This window comes from Watersipora subatra, chromosome 11, assembly GCF_963576615.1.
Source record: "Watersipora subatra chromosome 11, tzWatSuba1.1, whole genome shotgun sequence".
Taxonomy (NCBI): Eukaryota; Metazoa; Bryozoa; class Gymnolaemata; order Cheilostomatida; family Watersiporidae; genus Watersipora; species Watersipora subatra.
The window spans coordinates 32,544,855-32,570,757 of record NC_088718.1 but is presented as its reverse complement, the minus strand read 5'-3'; the positions used below and the strand labels follow the sequence as shown (position 1 = coordinate 32,570,757).

Below are 25,903 nucleotides of genomic sequence, written 5' to 3'. Positions count from 1 at the left end.
ATCACAAACCTGGTTGAAAGGAGAAACAATGATGTCTATGCGCCGATGCTTAGCCTCAGCATATGGAAGCTTACAGACACCAAGGTACTTCATCATTCCGCCTGTCATATTCGTAGCAATCGTGAGGTCATCGGTGAGAAACCCTGTAAATAGAGGCACTTAGGTCATCCTAGTCGTCTATATGTAATTGTACAGATTATATGTGAGTAACTCAGACTGCTGCACATTCAGTAGCATTAATGGATTAACCTTTTCCCACAAACAAAAGTAAACTTTGTAGAGGGCTTATGACACATCCTGACAGGTCTTGGCAAGTAACAACTTTTCCATCATCTTGAAGCTAAAACAAAATTAGGATTTGCCTTGTCTTTCTATGACCGTGATGGTACTTGTACGAGTTTCAGGCTTTTGTCGGAAAACTCTGCTAGCTCTGCATGTCAAATTGGCAACAAAGTCATGTTGAGTACGCAGGTAACAGCAAATGCGTGTAATATACATATGACCGTAAATGTAAGAACAAGATACATGTGAATAACAGTAAACATAATTATGTACAATATACTAGCAGTAGTGCATACATGTGGAGTATGCATGTAAATGAAAGGAACCATGTGTGACTTACATGCCTTCTGATACATAGAAAGGGCAGTTAGGAAAAGTGCATTATGAAATCTAACCTCGGCGTACGAACTTGATTCATTCCGATGTTTGCTGAGTATCTTACAACTGCCGTATACTAGAGGGAATATTCTTATAATACTGTGGTGGACGCCGGGCCATGACATTGTAATTCGTATAGATATTTTATATGTTATATCTTGCATGTTGTGTTGTTCTTTTTATTATATCATTATAAATTTGTCCATATATTATATCGCTATTAATCGCTGTATTACAACCATGCCAACGGATTAGCGATTCTATTTATTACTAATGTTATACGGTTTTTGCTCGGTTCCGTTAGCAGGAATGGGCGAGCTTATTGTATATAAAGGAGCGGGCTCACTCAGTAGGGCAGAGCAGATAGCCGTACGCTTCTCGGCTAGTGTAATTTCCTTCTATAATAAAAAACTGGAACGAATTCACACGCATTTTATTTCTTTATGAAATAGTCTAGATTGTGCCAAGAAAAAGCCGGCAAATTCCTTCACAATACTTTGTATTTCATTTAATTTGTTCTAAAGCTCGACAAAGAATACTCAACTTCGCTGCATTCTACATTAAAAAAATTAAATCATATCAGGGAGTGTTGAAAGCTCATAGTAAAAAACTAATTTATATGTAAGAAATTAAAAGAAAATAAAAGTTGTAATCAATATAGATATGTTTTTTGGCATTTAGCCTAGAGGAAAATCAAATACCAACAACACACTTGTTTAAATCTAGGATATTGGGTAGATCAAATTTGTGTGCAGATTTTGAAAATACCGTTATTCTAAACTACCTGTAAGATTTTTCTCCTGGTTCAAATCAAGTTCCACAGAAGGGTAAACATATTTAAGCTAGTAAAAATCTTGCTTCACTCAAGCAAGTTATGGGCCTAGTGAATACTAGAGCACACTAAGACAGAAATCAGGCAAACTAATCAAAATAGAACACAAGGTTTTCAACTATCTTTATACCGGAAACAAAAAGCTACACAATCATTTGCACCAAGTTTGAAAATGTTGGACAACAAAGATTTTGTGGAGCACACCAAGATGGCCCCTGCAAAGCTGGTCAAAATGTTGGCGACGAGTCCCTACTGCTGATACTAACACATGCTGCAGCTAACTATTAGAATAAAAGTAAGCCGAGGTGTAGTAATTGTAGCAAAGTTGGGCACATCGAGACAGTGTGTTTGTCTAAAAAAGCTAGGTTTTTTTCAACAAAAACCTAAGAACACTCAACCCTGCCTAACATCATTCTCATTTCTCATTCCCAATGAGAAAGACCGTAGGGAGGCTGACTGTTCCTAGGTTTTGGTTGCTGACCAAGTGTTTCCACCAAAACTCGTCTAATCAAACAAACTCCTTGTTGACCATAGGGAGCTGACCAATTGGTCTGCTTTTTAACATAACCACATCAGAACGTAAAGCAAACCAGGCTTTCAAATACTCCTATTTCTACTCAAGCATTGACTACCCTTATGCACCTACTATATCTATTTCAAAAACCAATGAACTGGCGATCTCTCTTCAGAAGATGCTGTCAAGTGAAAAATGCTAAAACCAAATAAGTAAATTTACTTCTGCAAAACAAAACCTGGTTGACCAAACAAATACCATCTGAGCGCTCACTTACCAAAGGCGCTGAAACATGGAGTGGAGGTCAAGGAATATCAATACTAAGTCAGGATTGTTGTGAAGATTTTTTTCAAGCCAAAAGTGTTGACTACTCTGATACCTTTGTACCAGCCACTAGAGTCACATATATAGGAAATGTAATGAAGTTATCAGCTAACTAAATATATACATAGACTAGGTGTGAAGGGAGCTTATGTCAATTCTCCAACTGTGACAGACAACTGTCTTGCCTATATACCTCTCTTACCTAATATTAATTTACCGATAGTGAAGTTCTGGCATATGAACTGCACTAGTCCATCCAGGCCTCAGAAAAAATGGTTGTAACCAGCATGTCAGTCTTATGGAATTCCACAAATGTGAAGGTTGCGAGGCTAATGATAATGACCTGGGTGTACGGCCTCAAAATATAACATAGACACTACCAACATTCTATTCTGAGTTGACAAGACTCATATGGCTAGTAAGTCCAGTCAGACTATTAAGAAAGTTAAGTTTGAGAACAAGAAGACAGGAGCAAACACAAATGGTTCTTGAGAATAGATTTCACATATCTCAGGAGAAAACGTGCGAAAGTCTCAGAATAATACTCTGATAAAGTTTGGAAGAGATTCAATGTGTTAGATTGCAAGCCTCATAGCACCTTAACTAATTAACCTTAACTAATTAACCTTAACTAATTAACAAACATAATAAACCAAAGGTGCCCAAACAAGGTTTCCCTGCTGCCAAGCCGTTGCCAGTTTAATGCACCTTCTAACAGGTGCTAGACCAATCCTCAGCAGAATGGTATCCAAACTGCCATAGGCCTTCAGTAAACCAGGCTCACAAATTTCACAACAGTACAGAGAGTAATCAGTTATACCCATAGATATAGTAAATTACTATATCTATGGTTATACCTAAATAAAGGGAGCCAAAAACTACAAGCTCACTTTCGAACCTAACGATGGCCGATACTAATCAAGTACTGTAAGGCTAATTGTGTAGGAGATACAAACAAGTGATGATCAACTATTGGTTACTTATTCAGGTTTGGGAACAATAGAGCTACTGTCAGCTGGAAGCCCAGAAAACAACTTACAGCCGCCTTCTCTTTAGATGAAGCCAAGTACTTGACACTGTCAGATGCTATCAAAGAGCTATTTAATTATGTCAATTCTGTAGCCCGATGAACATTCCCGACTTGAGAGCTGTCTGCTCAGTTTCGATAACCAAGGTGCCCTAAGCATGACAAAATTTGATGCTAGCTCTCACCCCAAGCTAATAGGTGTTCACCATCACTTTCTTCAAGGTTGGCAGCACATTCAGTTCAAATATCTGGCTGACTGTTTGTAAACCAGAGCCTGTAACTGTTGGTGATCCTACCAGTGCTTACATGTAAATTGAGACAGACTGAGTATAGTCTAGTGACAAATGGTCTAAAACTAACTCGTCTAATGATGCCGATTGGTCTAAATATACAGATTTATTTTTATTCTAGCTACCGCTACTTTTCAAGTAAGAAAAACTTGGAAGCATCGCATTCTATAAGCGCATTTCAAAATTACGAAAAAAAAGAAAACAAAAAGTAAATTGTATTTTTGTATTTTTTAAGGCTTTTTGTACACGAAAACCGCCTGATTTACTTTAATCTAATAGAATTTCTGCTATTTCAACTAGAGTGTACTAAATACAAGTCTCTGATTTAAATTATGATTTCTCTATCCTGGTCTTTACATCCATGTTAGACTAATTGTCATTCGACAAAATTATATATCGGAAAATCGTTTTAAGACGACATGTCTCTGGACGAATTGGACTATCAGACCAATTGGATTTCGCCCAATCGGTATTAGACCAATCGTCAATAGATCAATCATACCAAATCCACACCAAACCACCAAATGTCTAAAACTAACTTGTTTAAATCTATGGTAAATGGTAGATAAGAATTTTGCTCTCTCGTACATATGTTCAGACAACTCTTTTCTTGATATAGCAGTCATACATACGATTCTACAATAATTGTTACTGAAAACCAACTCCTGTATACTATTATACTTGGTGGTCCCTTCTATCAGTTCAAATAAAAGGATGTAGAAGTGCAAACGTATCTCAGCTAGTACAAATCATCTTTCATCTACCCATGGAAACATGATTTTTACGTTAAGAATATGAGTTGAGGTACAAAAATTCATAGTGTGTAGGTGGAGGTGTGATACACAGTAAATATAGAGTTAGTCTGGCTTCGACTACAACAACTATAAAATAACAAAGCTTATTTTATTGTTGCGATACATATGTAATAGTAAATATGCGTACAATATACATTGATAGTAAATATGTGTACAATATACATTGATAGTAAATTTGTGTACAATATACATTGATAGTAAATATGTGCACAATATACATTGATAGTAAATATGTGCACAATATACATTGATAGTAAATTTGTGTACAATATACATTGATAGGAAGTATGTGTACAATATACATTGATAGTAAATATGTGTACAATATACATTGATAGTAAATATGTGTACAATATACATTGATAGTAAATATGTGTACAATATACATTGATAGGAAATATGTGCACAATATACGTTGATAGTAAATATGTGTACAATATACATTGATAGTAAATATGTGTACAATATACATTGATAGTAAATATGTGTACAATATACATTGATAGGAAGTATGTGTACAATATACATTGATCTTATAATATAAATTACATGTATAACATATCACATATATATATACATGTAATAATAAATGTCTGTATAATATGCATGTACTAGTAAATATGTGTATAACAAAGATGTATTAGTTAATATGTGTACCTACAATATGTGTGTGAGTAACAGCAAATGGACGTCGATATGCATGGAAGTAACCTGCTATATACATGTGTGCTACATACTGTCAAGCAAAAGTATGAAATATGCATATAATTAGAAAAATGTGTACAAGATTCTTGTAACAGTATGTGTGATGTACCAGTTGTGATATAACATTAGCCTACATTAGCATATTACTAAATAAAAACCATCTTATGAATAGAGTGACGAACCTACCCTGATCTCTCAGTCTCCTCAACAGCTCGTGAAAGACTCCTTGGTGGGTTACACCATCTGGATGAGTTACCAGAATATCTACATCACCACAGGTGCTCTTTCCTCTCCGGTAGCTGCCACACGTTACCATTACCAGCCCAGGATCAATATTCCTCAAAACATCCCTCACCTAAATGAGGACAATGTAGTTTGAGATCTAACTATTAATGTTCATAACACAGTAGAGTTACATGTATATGTGTGCATCCCTCACCTAAATGAGAACAATGAAGAGCGAGATCTAACTATTGTTTTTTCATAAGACAGTAAAGTTATGCGTATAGTTTGATGAAGAATACGAAGCTAATTACCTATCAGTTACTGAAGACTTAACTGAAGTTACTAAAGTTGCTGAACTATTGAAGAGATTTCAGTAGTTACCGAAGACTATTTTAATATTTGCCAGTGTTTTCCTCTTATTCAGGAGTATACTACATGTAGTAGCTTCTTACTAGTTGAATAGGTGGGTATATTACTAGTTGAATAGGTGGGTATATTACTAGTTGAATAGGTGGGCATATTACTAGTTGAATAGGTGGGTATATTACTAGTTGAATAGGTGGGTATATTACTAGTTGAATAGGTGGGTATATTACTAGCTGAATAAGTATATTACTAGTTGAATAGGTGGGTATATTACTAGTTGAATAGGTAGGTATATTACTAGTTGAATAGGTATATTACTAGTAGAATAGGTAGATAAATGACTAGGTAGACATACTGTGGCGAACAGTATGTGAAACAGTAGCAGTACGAAGCAACTACTCCAAACCTTTACTGTGCTTATTCCATGAATTGCTACCCAAGCACCCGGGTATTTTAGTATTCATGCATAATGCGACGAACTTGAGCGCCTTTATTTTGCGCTCTTCAATAACATAGCTTTAGAGAGGTTATGATAAAGGTTTTATTTCCGTCGACCTATGAAGTGGATTCATTCCAACATTTGCTTCATACAAGGAAACCATCTTATGTAGGAACATATCTTCTTTTAAGAATGCGTTGTATGTTGCTGCACTCATTTGACAGTTCCAAAACTAACGATAAACTAGTCAGCATGAAACACAAATGTATAATGTTATGGAGAAAGCTAAATTATTAGGAAAAATCTCAAAAAATAAAGGAATAATGAAAGAGGGATGTTTATTGCTACAGTCATGTCACTAGAAGACAGGTGATTCGAGGTCCAATCAGGGTGAGTTGGGAGAAAGACAATATGTGGGTGGAGGCACTGACAGCGATCTAGAGCTAATCAAACTTAGATTACATGAGATGAGCTTTAACATAACATAAACTGTTTATTTATTTTATTGTATATTAGACATTTTTATATTTCCATTTGAATTACCATTATCCACTTTTCTTATATGTTTTCTTTTATTCACATAATTTCCACTGTCCTCCTCGGCAGTATCGTAGATCTTTTAAATAATAATCCAAAGATATTCGTTCATGTTTTCTTTTATAATTGTTGCTTTTCTCATAAGAAAACATAGCTTTCCTCTATTTTCCACCACTGCTACCACTAGCCTTCTGTCTGAAGTCCATGTGTTTAAAACTAAAGATGAAGACATGAAGCACTGTTCTGACTTATTTGAACATTGTAAAACCACATAATATCAAGGAGAACTGCACATATATCTACCGATTTACTGTTTTGAGAAAAATTGTGAACGTCACATCTTAAGAATTATTTGTAAAATAGAAAAAAAATTTTTTTCAATTTTACTTCAAAAACCAAAAACTTTGTATGTTGAGGTAACAAGTCAAGATCTAACTATAAATGGTGCTTCACAAATTTATCCTGCATTTGAACAGAAACTTCACACATGGCAAGCAAGACATGCTCTTTCTTGTTATTTCATTTACCAACAGATAAAGCGTGGCCTAAAACCTTAACTTCTAAAATTACAATGAACCCCAAATAATGTGGCAGCATTTAAAAAGCAATCCTGAAAGTGAGGCAAGAAAACAAGAATACAATACATTAGTTGACACGATAGTAATGAAATTTAAATATAAAATACAATTATTTAGCGCTTTCTCAACAGTAAGACAAAATTAAATGTAATGGCTCACCACAGCCTCTATCTTTGCTACTTCTTCTCGAGGCATCCTCTCATCAAAATCCTCAAAATATTTCAATCCTACTTTTTGATTGGCTGTCAGGTTAACTTTATCCTTCACATCATCCAATGAACGAAGACCCTTAAATGATTTTCAATGTTGAAAGATAAACGTTGAGCTTATCTAAAAAAAAACTCTGTTATCTAAAGTCTGGTTTACACTGTATCATAGTATGTAGTATCATAGTATGTATCACTGTATCACAGGCTATCACCATACAATGTGGAGGCATTAATCCCACCATACAATGGTGATAGCCTGTGATAATAGCTATCATAAACCCATCCACAATTACATCAGAAAAACAGTCACGCCTATAACAGTGTCATTATGCAATGCGGTCGGTGAAACGATGAAACACTAGTCCCGCAGCAACTATCATGAAGGGAAATAGGGATCAAGCATTCCGCGACAGCAATCACCATTGCCAAAGTAGTGCACATCATACAGGATGTTGTGGATGTACGGCGAAATATTGAGAAAGTTTGACCACTGCAATGTTTCACATATTCTGGTTGCCTCGGTGATGGCATCGGTCTACAATGCACATAGTCAATGAATAATCACTGAGAGCACAACTCCAACATTTGGGGATACAGTGTAAACCATAGCCTGTCTTGACAAGCTGTTGTTTTTGCGTAGTTGTCCCCCCCCCCCGTCGAGCGGCGAGCAACAACAGCTTGTCACAAGACGTACTGCACCTGATGCATCAGCTGCACTTATAGGGAGTTGTTCTCTTCCGTCTACGCGGTTTGGCTGCGATGTTATGTCGGTCGCTCCATTGGTAATCATAACGAATTTCACGCAAATTTATGTAGAAAAAAACAAGATTACAACGTTTAACCAAAGACCAGTTTTTGTGAGAAACTTTAGTAGAACTTAAGAATAAAATCAACTCAAAATAAAATCCGTAAGAGCAAATAAAACTGACTGATACAAAAATAGAAATAAAACTGACTGAGCGCACAAATAACGACATGTTTAGTCGCTGTTGTTGCGTAAGTTCTCAAATTCTAATAAAGTTTACTGCAGAGGGGGGTCGCCTGTTAAACGTTCTTATCTTAATTTTTCTACATAAATTTTTGCGTGAAATCCGTTATGATTACCAATGGAGTGACCGGAATAACATCGCAGCCGAGCCGCATAGACGGAAGAGAACAACTCCTTATACGTGCAGCTGATGCATCAGGTGCAGTACGTCTTGTGACAAGCTGTTGTTGCTCGCCGCTTGACGGGGGGACAACTACGCAAAAACAACAGCTTGTCAAGACAGGCTATGTAAACCAGCCTTTAGGTACAATCTGTATAATGACCATTCCTAGCTGGGAATTACAAAGCCACAGATTAAGCGGCTGTGTGCGAAGCAGTAAATAGCTTAAAAACAGAAGAAGTTTTCTGTTAAAATATGTACTTTACAATTTCATGATAATTTTCAGCATTACAAAAGGCCTTCAACATAATTTGCATGTAAAAAATGTCACAAAACAGCGAAAGGTCAAGGCTAATCTAGTAGCGAGTAGAAATGCTGTCATATATTAGATACGCTAGCATCACACAGCAATCAGTTATGTAATAAATATTAGAACCTCCACTTACGAAAGACTCTGAATACAAGTTTTACCTCCAATAATACTTCTACTTTTGAGATCCATGATTTCCAAGATACGAAATGCCTTTTTGTAGTATTTTTGAGAAATTGCTCCAAATAACAAAAGTTGATTATAAATAAAAAAAGGCCGAAAACCAAAAATTGAAAAATCACAGGAAAATCAAGTGGATAGGCAGCTCGATTTGAAAGTGGTGCCCCTGAGCTGCTCTGCCATTGGTTTCCATCCAGCAACTTATTTCCTAGGCAGCCAAGGCTAAAGGTAAACAAATGTACCATTCATAGCTTTTATTCGTTACTTTATTGTTTATCCTTCTTTCTAAAGCTCTATCTACTCGTTCTATTTATTACACGGTAATCTGACTATCACATGTTGTTGTTATAGGTTTTAAACACTATTTATAATTTATACAAATATTATGTCCGAATTCTGTAGGGAGTACAATCGTTGCTGTCCCCAACTAATCAGCACTGCCCCCAACTAATCAGCGCTGCCCCAACTAATCAGCGCTGCCCCAACTAATCAGCGCTGCCCCCAACTAATCAGCGCTGCCCCCAACTAATCAGCACTGCCCCCAACTAATCAGCGCTGCCTCCAACTAATCAGCGCTGTCCCCAACTAATCAGCGGTGCCCCCAACTAATCAGCGGTGCTACCAACGAATCAGCGCTGCCCCCAACTAATCAGCGCTACTCCCAACTAATCAGCGCTGCCCCTAACTAATCAGCGCTGCCCTCAACTGATCAGCGCTGCCCTCAACTAATCACTGCTGCCCCCAACTAATCCCCGCTGCCCCCAACTAATCAGCGGTGCCCCCAACTAATCAGCGGTGCTACCAACGAATCAGCGCTGCCCCCAACTAATCAGCGCTACTCCCAACTAATCAGCGCTGCCCTCAACTAATCAGCGCTGCCCTCAACTAATCACTGCTGCCCCCAACTAATCCCCGCTGCCCCCAACTAATCAGCGCTGCCCCCAACTAATCAGCGGTGCCCCAACTAATCAGCGCTGCCTCCAACTAATCAGTGCTGCCTCCAACTAATCAGCGCTGCCCCCAACTAATCAGCGCTGCCTCCAACTAATCAGCGCTGACCCCAACTAATCAGCGCTGCCACAATCATAGTCTTTCCTTCAAAAAATCTGCCGCGATTTACGTGGCCAGTTTCACCAGCTAAAAAAGAATTAAGCTTGGTTCTTTCTTTTTCACAATAGCTTGCTTCAAGGTCACCCACTGTGTCAAGGAGTTGTTCTACCATATTAATCTATCTCATTTACTTTATCATTCATAAGCCAGATTTATATTTGCTACTTGGTTTCTTGGCATTGTTTGAATCAAATTTCATGATAAAATATTTATTTGTATATGTATTTGACTCCAAAAGATTACATTCAAATCATCAAATGCGTAGACTCACCTTCAGCTACAATAAGAATTAAAAATTGTTGTAAAAGAGAACATAACTTCAACAAGCTAAAATTGGAGCTCAACTATTCACAATCTGGGAATATGTAATATCTTACCTGATTGGACCATTTGGTTGCTGTCTCCACACCGACGCCCCATATCCTCATGAAGAGTTTGATAGCGAGCAAACCATCATCAGATTGTAGGTTCTCCAATTTCTCAAATCTACCGCTTTCTGCAATTTCTACAATTTTCTCAGCAAGACTTTTACCAACATGTGGAAGGGCAATCGCCTTCTCATATGTGTCTATCAGCTCAGAAGTTGCCTAAAACAAAAATTACTTTGAAAATATATATTTCTATGATTCAACAAGTTTGATCTGAAATATGAATGTTCAAAATCGCAAAAACGCATACCAAGCATACAAGTACGGCCAAAAGTAGAGATGCCTGCAGCCCGGCATAAATGATGGTATATTCACGGATATAGAGATCAAGCATCTAATTACACATTCACACTTCTCTTAAATAATTCTAAAACTACATAATTTTTACAAATCCATAACAAAAGTCTAACACACTATCAAATAAAATAAACTTCAAATTGCAATCTCAAAAACATAAATATCTAACGAGCTCTGATTCTAGTAAACTACAAAAAGAGTTTTTTGTTTTCTCCAAAAAGTAGGTGAACCTACTTTTTGGGGAAAACAAAGAACTCTTTTTGTAGTTGTGTCAGAATTCCCATTCGCATTAATAAAAATAAATCACAACCAATCGGTGACTAGCAATGCAGTGTATTACCTCAATTGATTTACACTATAAAATGTATTTTTATCTGTATTTCTCATTTTCAGTACAAAACGTACATGGAAGTAAATGTATATTTAATTTATCTTGTTTGCAATAAATAATAACCAACCAAATAATTTGTATTGGTCTCTTAATCGAGTAAATTTTAAGTGATGACCTTGAGCCAGAGCAACTTCAAATAAAAATCTGTGTTATTTGTTCGAAAATGCAGCATAAAAGCTCATGAGTAATTGCAATCTAGCTGTGACAAAATTGCAACCTTTTCATATCATATCAGCTACTTATATACAATCTAATAATTTAGAAAACAATATGAATTTAAAATCATGACAAAACCAGCTTGTTTACCATTTTTCCGAAAATATCAAGAAAATTACGAAGAATTATCTCCTCATAGAACATGCCAAGTTGTGACACTTTCCCCACTTTATGTGAAAAGAAAAGTAAATTGTCTTACCAATTAAATTATTTTAACACTAACAATTATAATTTTATCAATCTATCTTTCCTGCCTTTGCGAAGGTGAGTTGGTATGAGTTGGTATGAGTTGATATGAGTTGGTATGAGTTAATATGAGTTGATATGAGTGGATATGAGACGGTATGAGTTGATATGAGTTGGAACAAGCGAGTCGATATAGACATTGAAGTGTTCGCACAATTTACCAAATCACGAGGTGTCTGCTTTGCCAGTCCACTTGCAGTATACAAATTTTCAATGAGAAGTCAGCGTGTTCATAATACACTTTGGTATACACATGTTCTGAGCTGCCATTTTACTTTGTCAAAATAACTGAACATCAACCAATAAGAACACTTAAAAGCTAAGTGATACATCTAGATAGGAACAAACAGAACCGTGATTACAAGATGATAAAATCACGTCATCATAGAAATTTGAAGCAGTAAGAATATTTCAGGAGAAAGCAGATGGTTTGACAGCCTGTGAAAGTGGCTGAATTGTAAAGAACCTGGAAAAATAGTATAAAGGTCTGCGCAGTTTCAGTGCTGCAAGAAAACACATATGTGAGTGGCAGCTAGAAGCAAGTTATTGACTCTCATGGCTTTATACCTGTTGACCTAATGATTTAACCAAATGTGGAGGTCAGTCCCTTTAGAAGCAAATAGTGTGATTCAAAAAGTTCTTTTAAAACTGACAAGAGATTTTTAAATCTATATCTTTATATTTTACCCAATTTTTTAAAACAGGCAATAAATAGAAAAATAATGAATAAAACGTGTTCGTTTGATGCTCCATCTCACTCACCACTTGTCAACACTGAAGTAGAAACACACTAGCATTATAGAGGCAATGTTTTAGGACATAATGAAAATCATGCTATGTGATCAATATTCCTCTTTCATGTGATCAATATTCCCCATTCATGTGATCAATATTCCCCATTTCATGTGATCAATATTCCCTTTTCATGTAATCAATATTCCCCACTCATGTGATCAATATTCCCCTTTCATGTGATCAGTATTCCTCTTTCGTGTGATCAATATTCCCCATTTCATGTGATCAATATTCCCCAGTTCATGCGATCAATATTCCCCCTTTTATGTGATCAATATTCCCCTGTCGTGTGATCAATATTCCCCATTCATGTGATCAATATTCCCCCTTTCATGTGATCAATATTCCCCTGTCGTGTGATCAATATTCCCCATTTCATGTGATCAATATTCCCTTTTCATGTAATCAATATTCCCCACTCATGTGATCAATATTCTCCTTTCATGTGATCAATAATCCCCTTTCGTGTGATCAATATTCCTGATTTCATGTGATCAATATTCCCTTTTCATGTAATCAATATTCCCCACTCATGTGATCAATATTCCCCTTTCATGTGATCAATATTCTCATCACCTGCAAGCAATTAAGTTGTTATATGTAGTAAGAAACAAACCTTCAATGCAATGATGGCCTTCTCATAGCCAAATACCCTCCACTTGTCTTTTGTACTTTTGTATGTTTCAGCCATCTCCTGTATGTAAGAACACAGTTATCTGCTATGCTACAAACTTTATCCATAAAAAGGAAATGCAATATCAAAGAATTGAACGGGAACCTACATTATTTTCACAAACAGTTACTGCAACTATTGCATCTGGAGCAGGCTGTAGTAATGAAATTTGAAGTGCAAAGTACATCAGGGAAGTGTATCTGTTTTCTGCATAGACAGAGTAGGTTATTTCATGAGAAACACTTAAAAGTTGATACTGAAGCTCCAAGCTAGCATTTCATTAAGAGCATTATCAGTGTTTAAACAATAATATCTTACTTCGCATTTGAAATATACAATGCAGCCAACTTAGCAAACGCAGCAGGTTCTATTAGAGCAACAGTTTATTGAGATGGATTAACTAACAACAACAAATGTGAAAATTGAGAGTTCAAGCCCGATCTGGTGCAAACATTTCTATACTAGAAAATAAAAACTACATAGAAAATCTTACATTTAGGTGTGAGATTGAAGCATAACAGAGAATAAGTACACATTGAGGAGATTCAAAGCATGGAAAATCCCTGGGCGACATGAGTTCACGACTAATCTGGAGCAAGTAATTTTAGAGCGATATAAATACATGTATATATATATATATCCTTTAAATGTACTTGCTCCAGGTTAGTCTTATATATTATACATATTTACACTTCTAGTGTAAATATATGTGATGGGAGTTATCTCCCTATATAAATATACACATACATGTATGTATATGTATAGAAATGGAAGTTATCTCCCTTGCCTATTCTGAGCTGCACTGATTAGGCTTAACTAACCAAAACAGTACTGTCTGTAGTATGTATGAGCGTATATATATACAAAGTATATAGATATATATATATATATATATATATATATATATATATATATATATATATATATATATATATACAAAAGTGATGTGCAAAGCTCATCACTTTTGTGATTTGAGCACTCTGGTGCCAGCACATTGACTTTCTTATAGTCTGTGAGGCAACCTGGTTATTTCATGGCAAGTCAACTCTCATTGGTAATGGGATTTGTTTCCATTGCCTGAGCTCTGAGCTGCACTGATGAGGCTTCAATAGCCGAAACAGTACTGTCTGTAGCATGAGTGTATATATATATATAAATATATATATATACATATATATATATATGTATATATATAAATATATAAATAAATATATATATATAAATATATATAAATTAGAAAATTGAATAGTTCACTTATCTTTTTTTCAGCTACTGACAGTTTCCTGCTACTGCATTCTACATATATTTATATAAATATATATTTATATATATAAATCTCAGTATTTGTCATTTGTCTATTAGTTTGCCTGTGGGTCCAGTTAGAGCAAGGTTTTAGGCAAGACAAATGCACTTTACATTAGATTTGAACTCGAAGCCACAAGGTCTGCAGACAGGCATGCTAAAGCACTAAGCGAAGTAGCTACATTGCTATGCAATGGAATAATTTTGAACATACTTATGCACCTGCCAATCTTTAATGCTGATTGGTTAAAATAATTACGCTTCAGCTAAGCATGCTTTAAGATCATGATTGTGTGAAAGATTATGAAGCAATATTTTTCCTAACGCTCTTATTATAGTAAAGATTTTGACTAGCTTAAGTTACTCAAATTCATTGGATAAAGAGACTTGGTTAATTAAAAATAAATTTTTGATCAAAAAGCTTTTTATCACCCATTCAACACCGGGCATTCACCTAATAAATATATATATATTTCTTAAAGTTTGTGTGTCTGTACGTGTGTATGTCCTTCCTTTTATCCGGCTATAGCTCTTACAATTTTGGAATTAAAATTTTACATTCGGATGGACTTGAACTCAGGAAGATTGCAACTGTAGGTGTGCAATCCATTCCTCTAACCACAAGACTACGAAAGCTCTTACAATTCATCGCTCTTATTACATAACGTATAAACCCTTTTCCCGTTTTCACACCCAAAATGACAAATTAACTGAAACTCTATGAACTCTTTTAACACTATGAAACACGATGCTTTTTCACGTTTTCATAAACTTAAATTGCCGGTTTATCGTAAGGCTCAATTGCTAAATTGTGGTCATGGCCGATTTTTTTTCACGCGGACAATTGTATAATCTCGAGTAGGAATAGCCTCTCCATTCGGTTAGACAAAAGCAGTATGAAGTCTCATTTTTACATTTGTACCAGTATCGAGAAGTACCAATATCCTCGTATTCAAAATTTTGATGGCTATTACGTAAAAAGGACATGTAAATTTTTGCTAAGATATATTTGTATATTTCAACTTAAAAAGAAACTGTTTTGTGTTTGTAACAATTAACAACATTTATTTTATGAATGCCTGTGTGCGTGGAAGGCAATAGAATAAGCTTGTTATAAAACTAAAAAGCCGGTGCGTTTAGTTCTAGTATATCTCACTCTGAAACTCGTCAAACGAGAGATAAATCGCCATCACACGATTATATAGTTTATATAATTGGCGATATCTTTTGAAATGGTGGCGATTTTCAAATCGTCTAAGTAAAATTGCCACCAAACAATTAAATTACCATATCATTATCGTGAAGCTCTAACTTAAATAGGATTGATTCCACAGATGTAAAAAATAATGGATAATTTTTTCTCATATTTTGAGGTTACCTTTTATAAAATGATAAATATTTTCTAATATGATAAACTCAATTTTACACGATTGTCTCCTAGTGCTTCTGCTATCAGCTGCAGTGAATAGCCTTCAAGATAAGCTATGAAAACTTTCAACATACCCGCAATTTATCAATTATATGGTCGTTAACATGAGTCATCTTTGGAGTTGCCTGCTCTGTAGCTTTGCTCGACGTCATGCATATGAATTTTGATCTCTACAATGAAGTGGCATAATACACGGTTATATAGACTAGCAAAAAAGCAAAAAATAAAAGAAGACTTACATGGTAGTTATTTCACCCGGTGGCAGATAAACATTTGTGACAAAAGTCCGTGCAGAAATATCAGCCTGAATCTAGATTAATAGAGTACAGAATATAAAGATACCGTAAAACCTCTAATAGAGCGCCATGGCATTCAAATAGAAGTGTTACGGTAAATACTTAAAAATATTAAGAAAAACAAAGTTGTGTATGTAGAATGTATTGCTTTATGCATTGAGACACGTTGGTGCGCGATAAAAAAACAAAAGTATATACAGATGAAACTGTACAGGGAGATGGAAGTAAAAACTGGTACAGACAAATTAATGAATATATAGATTGGTGCAGCCTGATATAGAAGCGAATATTCACAGACAGATAGATTTTTAAGCAGATGACACTATAGATAGGCATTCAAACAGATAAATGTACAGACAGATAGATAGACGTACAGACAAGTACATGTACAGACAGATAGATGGACATACAGATAGATGTACAAACAGATAGATAGGTGTACAGACAGATAGATGTACAAACAGATAGATAGGTGTACAGACATATAGATGTACAAACAGATAGATAGGTGTACAGACAGATAGATGTACAAACAGATAGATAGGTGTACAGACAGATAGAAACACTGATACCAGTGTTACGATGTTACTGAATCAATAAACCCTAAAATAAATACATCCTAACTTGACCTTTAATCACCTCCACCTTTTCACATTAAACTTGAGGAACTTTTTTTTCGACATATATTACTTTATTGATGATAATTTCTTTTCAAACAGAAATGTTTTCCAAATCATGCCATACAAGAACCATAGAACAAACAAGGGCAAGTTAGTCAATAAGATAAAATCAATGGTTTGACATATTGGGTTTAAATTACCTTTCACTGTTAAGAGACCGGATAGTAGGTGGGACCTTGTTAAAGGAGCTAGCAAGATATTTATAAAATAATTGTTAGAGGTTGCATACAACTTGTTGATATCATATGCAAGTAATTTCCAACAAACGACGTCTTAAATTTCTAGAAACATTACCTTTTAGGAAATAAAAGAAAAGTATGTAATAAAAATTACAAATAAAATGTAAAATAAAAAACATAAAAATTGATTTAAACTATATATATAGTTTGAGTTAGATTAAATTACACTGAGTAATGATCCCTTACTCTACCTACTCTGACTAAATGCATTGCTGAGCTGACACTTCTGTCCAGGTGTCTGCAAGGTAAGCCGACACTTCTGTCCAGGTGTCTGCAAGGTAAGCCGACACTTCTGTCCAGGTGTTTTTAAGGTAAAGTAGCGATAGAAGCCTTTTGTTACCAGTTATTAGTTTCTTAATTCAGATTTACATATAATTTACATTTATATATTTGTTTTTATGTGATTTTACATAATGTATTTTTAGTGCTAAATTATATTATTTAAAATATTTATCGTTACTTTTGGGCTAGGAAAAGAATTAAACAATGTATTCTCACCAGAGTATTTTCCAACATAGAGCAAATTTAATGTATGAAATTAATATAAGAAAAAATCAACCTTGTCTGTCAAAGTTTGATTGTAATAGAGTAACTCACATCGACGTTAGTTCTGTCTACAGATTGTATTTTTTCAATGTCAGAGTCATTTGCTGTCTTGAGTTGCTTGCTAGGTGAAGCCCCATCTTCTGCTGGCTCAGGAGAAGGTGGTGCTCGAGCTAAAGGTTGTGTCTTGAAAGGTAGAGTCTGAGAAGGCGTGACCTGAGAAGGCGGGGCCTAACGAAAATTGCAATTGATCAACAAAGACAAGCAGCGCATAGCATAGCCAAAACCAACAACATTCTATCGTGATCAGTAAATGGCTGCATCGAGTAGCAAACATTTGCTGTAATTCATCATCAACAGGCATGATAAAATGGCGCCACGAAAAGTGTAATAAAAAAGTTTGTGAAAAGATAACCCCAACTATATTAGGCTAGATGAGCTCACTGTTGATAAAAGCCTTAAAGGTTGACTTGCAACAAAATTCACATTACAGTTATTTGGTATCATAAGATTCACCATGTCTTACTCTGTTGTGTTGTAGGCGCAAAATATATGGGAATGTGATTACAAGCTCTTAAAAGCAAAAAAACGAACAGTTAATCGCAGTCACACGAGACCGCCGTAGTTTGCATTCGCTTTCCAAAACGGCTCAAATGGGACGTAGTTGTTACAGGATGGTTTCTGTTTACACTTTCATGCAACCTCATTCGACGAAATATTTTCACAAATACACTTCACGCATTCAATAAAACCATGTCTATTGTTCTTACGCGTCTGTTTTATCGTCATTGTAATGCTGTCAATTTTAGCCCTGATATCTTATAACTTACCGTACTAATTTGTTGAACTTTTTAACCTTAGCTTGAAGGAGTACATATCATTGTCTGATAATCATGCCGAGCCTATTGTTCGCCTGTGATAATCGAAAAGTGCTGCAAAAATTATTTGCTGTAAAGTAGCGAGCATCTATATTTGATAAGGGGTCTTCGGTAAAACCCTAAGTGTTTGTCATAAACTAGTGCTACGATAAGTTTTATATTGAGCTTTTTATTGGCCTTTCAATTCACGTGAGAACATCACGTGACAAAATGATAACAAAACTGTAATGAATACGTCAGAGAAACAGATTCCGATCTACAGCGGCTTTTCGTTTTTGAGCGTTGAAGAGCTTGTAATCACATTTCCACATATTTGGCACCTACAACGCAACAGAGTAAGACATGGTGAATCTTTTGATACCAAATCACTGTAATGTGAATTTTGTTGCAAGTCAACCTTTATAATTACTAAGTTTCCATAAAGTGATAGCGTAGTAACACACCCCGTATGGCACTACAATGCCATCATGAATACAGCCATGTCACTTTCATTCTGTCGTGATTCAGTGCCACTGTTTGGAAGCGCAACACCCGTGCAATGCGCCATCTTTGTGCCATAGGAATGGCCTTGGCAACTAATGGCATCGCACTTGTGCGTGTGCATAGGTACTGCTTTCCTTGAAAGTGCAACATAGACGTAAGGCTTCGTACAATCATAGCTCTACTATAGCGCCCTATGGAAAAGTGATCCGCTTGTCTGACCAGCATAGTGCTTCAGTGTTGGCACCCACCAGTTGTCACTACACTATAACAGTATCGCTGTATGGGAATATAGTAATAAGTGCTCAGAAGGAAAACTGCTAAGATGTCATAAGGGGACAACTCTAACTTTAACCTTATGCAAACAAAGCAATTAACACACTCTATTATCAATGAAGCTTAGAGAACTGTGAATTGAAAAGAGTGGTAACAAAAGGGCTTAAAAAGAACTACAATGTATAGGTAAATGTCGCGAGAAGATAATTCCAAATCTTGCATTAACATGCCAATGTTTTATGCAGAATTATTTATTTTTCATAATGTTTGTATTGCTGGTCACATCAATTTTAAAATCAAATTTAATATGAATAGCATCGAACAAAGCCATAGAGCAGGCAACTCCAAATATTCATGCTGAAAAGCCATATATTTAACATATTGATATCGTTCAAAAAAGTTTCAATGATTTTTTATTTAAATTAATTGTTAAAAGGAATATTTGCAATGAGACAAACATATAATTAGTAAGAATTTTTCAAAATGCAAGAGGTTCCATCATTCAAAAAGTGAAGCAAAAGTTCTCGTAACAAACATTGACACATTGGATCAAGGGCTAATGCTGTTGCACAAATATGTCTACTACATTAATACCCTCACCAGTGCAAAATATTAGCTTGTGCAACCTTCATTTTACTTTCAAAATATAGCATACAATACCAACTAATAGCAAACAAAAAGAAAACAACTTCATATAGCCCTAGACTGCCTAGAGTCATGTCTGTAAAAATGGTTGTCTTAACCATAAAAGAAATGAAATGTTCAGAATTTAGTCAACGTAATTATTCAAAAACATAATTTTACAGAAGTCTGTTTGGTTTACACATTTGAAATCATGACAAAACAAGGATGAATATATATACATGTATATATAAATCTCAGTGTTTGTCTGCATTCTGTTTGTCTGTCCGTGTGTCCAGTTATACAATATAAATTACACAAAAACAATACACAGAAATTAACAAACACCTTAATTTAATAGTTAGAATGGCAAACTCTGTATATGTTGACTAAAAAGAAAGTTTCCTTGCAAGAATGCTTCTATTTAATTTTAATAACCTAGTTTAATATATCATTTACGGCTATGGACTAAACCCGCTATGAGAAAGAATGTCGTAAATGAGAATTTTAGTTTTCCAACACAGAGATCCAAATTATTTCCCACACCGCCGTAATAAATGCCATGGGTGTGAAAGTGCTATGCGCTGTCATTAATCGGTATGATTGGAGTAATACAACTCTGGTCTATTTACCAATCATAAAAAGCATCAGGAGGATTGTATAAGTCAATGTCCAACTTCTGACATCACCAACTACGTTAAAGGATTATGAACTTTATAAATACTAAATAAATTGATTTGAACTAATAAATTGTAGCTCCTTTTGTTAATGTTCCCAGCTAATAAAATAAAACAGTTGATATTCTTTACCTCGTAACTTCCAGTTGCTGTACTTGAACTTGTCAGAGGAACTATATACGGATCACAGCTAACGAGAGACTGGTTTTCTAGACATTTTGTTAGCCAGAGACTGGAGACCAACTTCTCAACAGTCTCAATCAATTTGAGTCCTTCAAAACATATTCTTCTTATGGAGAGTCGTTCAACTTGTGCCTAACTAGTAGTCACTAGCTGACATCTTAGTTACTGAAGACGTGTTGTCATAGTTTAAAGTTTTCATTCTTTCGAAGAATTGGTAAAAAAAACAAAGTTTCAGAAGCTAAACTAAGAATCCTTGTTGATAGTCATCCCAAAATCAAACCATATAAATTTGTAAAGTAATAAACTGCAAATTTTAAATTTTGCACGATTCATAACGTGTTCTAGTCATTTATTATTACCGATTTAGGATACCAATAAATTTTCTTAAGGTTATTTATATTAAAAAATTTATTAACAGTGAGTTTTCAGACTTTAGTTTAAATTACGATTAGAGTACATGTATGTCAAACTTCCATCATGACCAATAGGCCTATCTACAAATGGCAGCAGTGGAAATTACAAACCACGACTTTAAATACAAAATGGGTGCCACTAACAGCATTTAAAATTCTTGAACATCAATGATTTTATTATAAAGAAAAACATCTTAAGAAAAGCATTCTTCAAAGTCCTTCGTGCTTTGACGTATTTTTAAACAAAAAAAAGGTATTTCTGTTGAGAAGCAAGACTGAAACAACTTAACAAGGAAGCAAAATAACCGCCATGATGAATACAACGCTACCATTATCACACATATCGGACACTATATTGGAAGCGAATATCACATACCTAAAATCTTTGAAAGTTGGTCAGAGGTGAGAGCAGGGCCAACAATCACGTGAGTAAAGGCTGAGAGATTTGTTAATTCAGCTTTAGGCTGAAAGATCTGTGCGCGTCCTCCAAATTCTTTTAACTTTCTTGCAAAGAATTGAGCTTTAGACTTGCCAAGTATGTTGGGAATAATCAGACAGTTTGTGTCAGAGAAGAAAGACATCAGTTTTGTCAGTTCAGGCTGGCCATACAGCCTGCAAAAGTTGATCAGCCATTAGCCACAAGTACTACCATATATATGCAATGTCAGAGAAATCCTAGACTAGCAACAAAATGAAAGAAAAGCCATATGATTAATGTGTTCATCAGGTATTATTGATTGTAGTCGATAGTAGGAATTATGATCCAACTCCTTAAAAAGGCTACAGGGCAAGGCCAAGCATGGTGTCACACACAAAGGCCATTTTTTTTCTGCCTTTTGCAACCTTAATTTTCAGTTAATTAGCGAGTAAACATGTTCAGACATGTGGAAACACAAAAGTTTTTATAATCAAATCTTCTCTCATGAAGATATTGGGCATGCAAGTAGGTTTCTCTGGTATCGTGTGTGACGCGCGGGACAATTGATCATATGCTCTCAAACTTTGCAATTCATTCTGAAATAAATTTTGCTTCCATTTTATAATCAATACATGAGTGGATTTTCTAGCCCAGGTGTTTTTTCCTAGAAAATGAAAATTTTTCCTTACCATTCAGGCAAGCAAAAAATAGTTTGTCCCGCGCGTCACAATTTTAGTGTATTTAGTTGCAGCCTGCTTTTTCAAAGCTATCTGAGATAAAAAATTATCATCCATAATTCGATTTTGGGCTGCTATAGCTTAGATAAACTCGCCAATTTTCTGAAAATACTGCAAGTTTCAGTTTTATAGGTACATGGATGTATTTGTGACGCGCGGGACATTTTTAGTAATTTGGTGATGTCTGCCTTTGTTTGGGAATTCTCTCTGATACCCTGGTATGTGAAAGTAATGCTGGATATTCCAAGTTTATAGAGCCAGTTTTTTTTAGAAAAATAATGAATTAGAAATATTTTATGATGTTTTGTAACTCAGAATATGGAGCTTGTCAAGATTATTCTTTTGATACACACAACTAGTGTGCAGATCACGAGGTAATCTTTGAACCAAATGTGTATTCTTAAAGTATGGTTACGAAAATTCCCTTTCACTCACGCATTGAATTTTCAGTCAGTAGAGTAAGTAGGTTTCCCTCATAAACACTGTCAGAATTTTTTAGAATGAAGTACTGTTTTCACACTTTCGAACTTGCATGTTTTCTAATGACTGCCAAACTGCTGTTAACATCATGCCACACTTCCTGGCGGCATGGTAATACTGCCAAAAGACACCATACTAAACAGCATGCCATCCTCCCTGTCAGGCAGGGCTGACAGAATAACATTGCGTTCAGCATAACGCTCAGCGTCATGTCATACTTGACGTTATGTTAGATGTCATTTGCTTGCAAGATGCCTAACTCAATGGATCGTAAGCGTAAAAGTAGAGAAATCTTCATAGCACAACATGGATTTAAAGCATTCAGGAAACTAGAGAATGAAAGGTAAAATATATTTTTATGCCTATTTTACATTTCTGAGCAAATATATACAAGTATGTACAGCATGTTTTATCAATCACCATAGTGGTGGTTCAATAATGTAAAGTGAATCACGAATTTGAGCAAACATTCAACAGGTTTCATGCCATATACATGTATATAATATGTACATAATATGGTATAATCTGTATTGCATATGAGTGTACAGCTTTATGATTTTATAGGTGTAGACAGCACAGGGAGAGAAAGAAATTTCGCATGACTCCATCAGATTTAGAAGCAACGCGCGATAAGGAAAGAGAGAGAAAGGCCAAATATCGCGCTAAAAAGGCAGACGCTAATTCAACACCGGAAACAAGCACCTCTTCCATATTTCCAAGTCGACAGTCTGAAGGACGAGCAAGAAAAAAACAACAGACAGCATTGCCACACTCCGCGAAAAAAGCTCTTTTGATTGGTAAAGAGCTGTCCATGATGAGCCCGACCAAACAGGATATTGTCCTTCAAGCAGTTTGTCAGCCTAAACCAAAAGCGCGAATAAATTTTCAGCCACGGAACAAGCTACTTGAATCAACAGTGGAGAAGATAACACATTTTTACCTGGACAGTAAGATCAGTCGAGTAATGCCAGGCCAGAAGGATACCATCAGTGTAAAAGACAAGACTGGTAAGCGACGAAAACTTCGAAAACACTTGCTGAACTACACGTTGAGTGACATCTTTGAGATTTTTAATGGGGAATATCCAGATATCAAGGTGAGCCTTAGTAAATTTAAGGAGTTGCGCCCGGTAAATTGCAAGCCAGTTTCTAGACATGATCAAATTGTCTGTGCTTGCAAATACTGCGAAAATGCGGAGTTAGCTCTATTGGGACTGCGGCAGGCCAGTGTCTGTTCTCTGGAAATGCCTACTACTGTCCACCAGCTACTGAAAAGAACTGTGTGTAACATGGAAAATGAATCATGCGTGAAGAGGGAATGCGACTCTTGTGGCGTCGATTCAATCGATAGTTTGGTTGTTAGCGCTAAAGAACATGTGAATTTTTATCAGTGGAGAGATGGTGAAAATGGCTTCCTAAACAAGCTCGAAGATCAGATGCCATCGTCTGACTTGCTTGTGCTGCTGAAATACCAACTGACATCACTTTCCCTTCATATGTACACTTCCAACCGTCAACACAAATCAATCAGTTACCTCAAACAAAATTTTAAAAAATGGGGATGTGATCATTCACGAAGACTTCAGTGAGAACTTTAACTGTAAGCAAGCAACCGAAATCCAAAGTGCCTACTACACCACAATAGGGGTGACAGTATTCACTGTCATGATTTATTATAAGCTGGATGGAGTTCTAGTCCACAAATGCTTTGCAATAGTTAGTGATAGTCTAGAACACACTAAGGATGCTGTTTACACGTTTAATAGAGAACTTGTAAAGTTTCTGAAAGCAGAAAGTATTAACTTGCAACATATCCATTATGTAAGTGATGGATCCACATCGCAATTTAAAAATCGGTTCACAGTTCAGAACTTGATTGCGCATAAGGAAGAAATGGGTATGCCAGCTGACTGGAGTTTTTTTGAGACATCGCATGGCAAAGGTGCAGTAGATGGTGTTGGGGAAGCATCAAGCAACAGGTATTAATGGCAGTATATCGGGGATGGTATGTCGTAAACTCAGCGAAGTCATTTGCAGAAGCTGCAACAATAATAACTTTCAAATCGGTAAAACCGATGAAGATTTTATACATCTCAGAAAATGTTATCACTAAAACAGCTGGATCTGCAAAGAACGCTGGTCCACTGCACCTCCAATTCATGGCATTCGATCTTGCCATCACATAGCCATTAAAGAAGATGGCGATGTTAGACTGATGGAATGGTGTCCTTCCACTTGGCAGCCAGTTCCATCCACACCGAGCAGCAAACCGGATCAAATGGTAACCACAGAAGCTACTTCACGAACATTGACTCAGTTCTTACCACAAATGCTAGTCGCAGTGGCCTATGATTCTGAAGTAAGCATTGGAGAAATTCTCACAGGGGAAGTTAATGAAGGTAGCTACATAATAAAATATATGCACCGTGCACGCAAGCAGTTCATGTGGCCAAGCCCCGACGACATAAGGACCACCCACAGGAATTTTCTTCTTCAAATATGCCCTGTTATTGTCCCAGCTGCAACTACCCGGTCACTGAGATACTTTGTACTAGAAAATGAGGCGATAATAATGGCAGAATATGATGATTTTAAAAGAAAATGGTTTACTGCATAAAAGTCTGACAATCTTTATGTTATACCTGTTTTATGTTTGACGTTTAAATAAAATAAATACAACATATAATAATTTTAAATTATTGGTTGGTTTAGCACAAGTATATTCAATGTTACAACTACAACTCATGGCAATTTGTGGTCTAACAACTACAAAACATAGAAAGATGCTTAATTTTTCATAATGTTATTTTTGTCCCGCGCGTCACAGTCCCGCGCGTCACAAGTGGTAGTCTTCTTTCAAACTTTACAGAATCATTAAACTTTGGCCTGGAAACAAATGGTATGTATTTCTAGTAGAATGGCATTAGAGCTTTAAGC

General features: G+C 35.8%; 1 protein-coding gene across 2 annotated transcripts in view; it reads right to left on the bottom strand.

The window, feature by feature from the left end:
• The window catches only part of LOC137408412 (DNA polymerase lambda-like), a 36,353-nt gene that overhangs the window by 5,407 nt on the left and 5,043 nt on the right, over positions 1–25,903 (bottom strand). For both annotated transcript variants that reach the window (XM_068094934.1, XM_068094933.1), the window contains exons 2-10: positions 21,709–21,944; positions 20,869–21,008; positions 17,859–18,035; positions 16,121–16,216; positions 13,259–13,336; positions 10,647–10,856; positions 7,472–7,600; positions 5,354–5,522; positions 10–143 (exon numbers count right to left, since the gene is read on the bottom strand). In XM_068094934.1, the coding sequence (XP_067951035.1) occupies positions 10–143; positions 5,354–5,522; positions 7,472–7,600; positions 10,647–10,856; positions 13,259–13,336; positions 16,121–16,216; positions 17,859–18,035; positions 20,869–21,008; positions 21,709–21,913 (1,338 nt within the window). In that variant the 5' untranslated portion in view covers positions 21,914–21,944. The remainder of the gene's footprint in view (positions 1–9; positions 144–5,353; positions 5,523–7,471; positions 7,601–10,646; positions 10,857–13,258; positions 13,337–16,120; positions 16,217–17,858; positions 18,036–20,868; positions 21,009–21,708; positions 21,945–25,903) is intronic.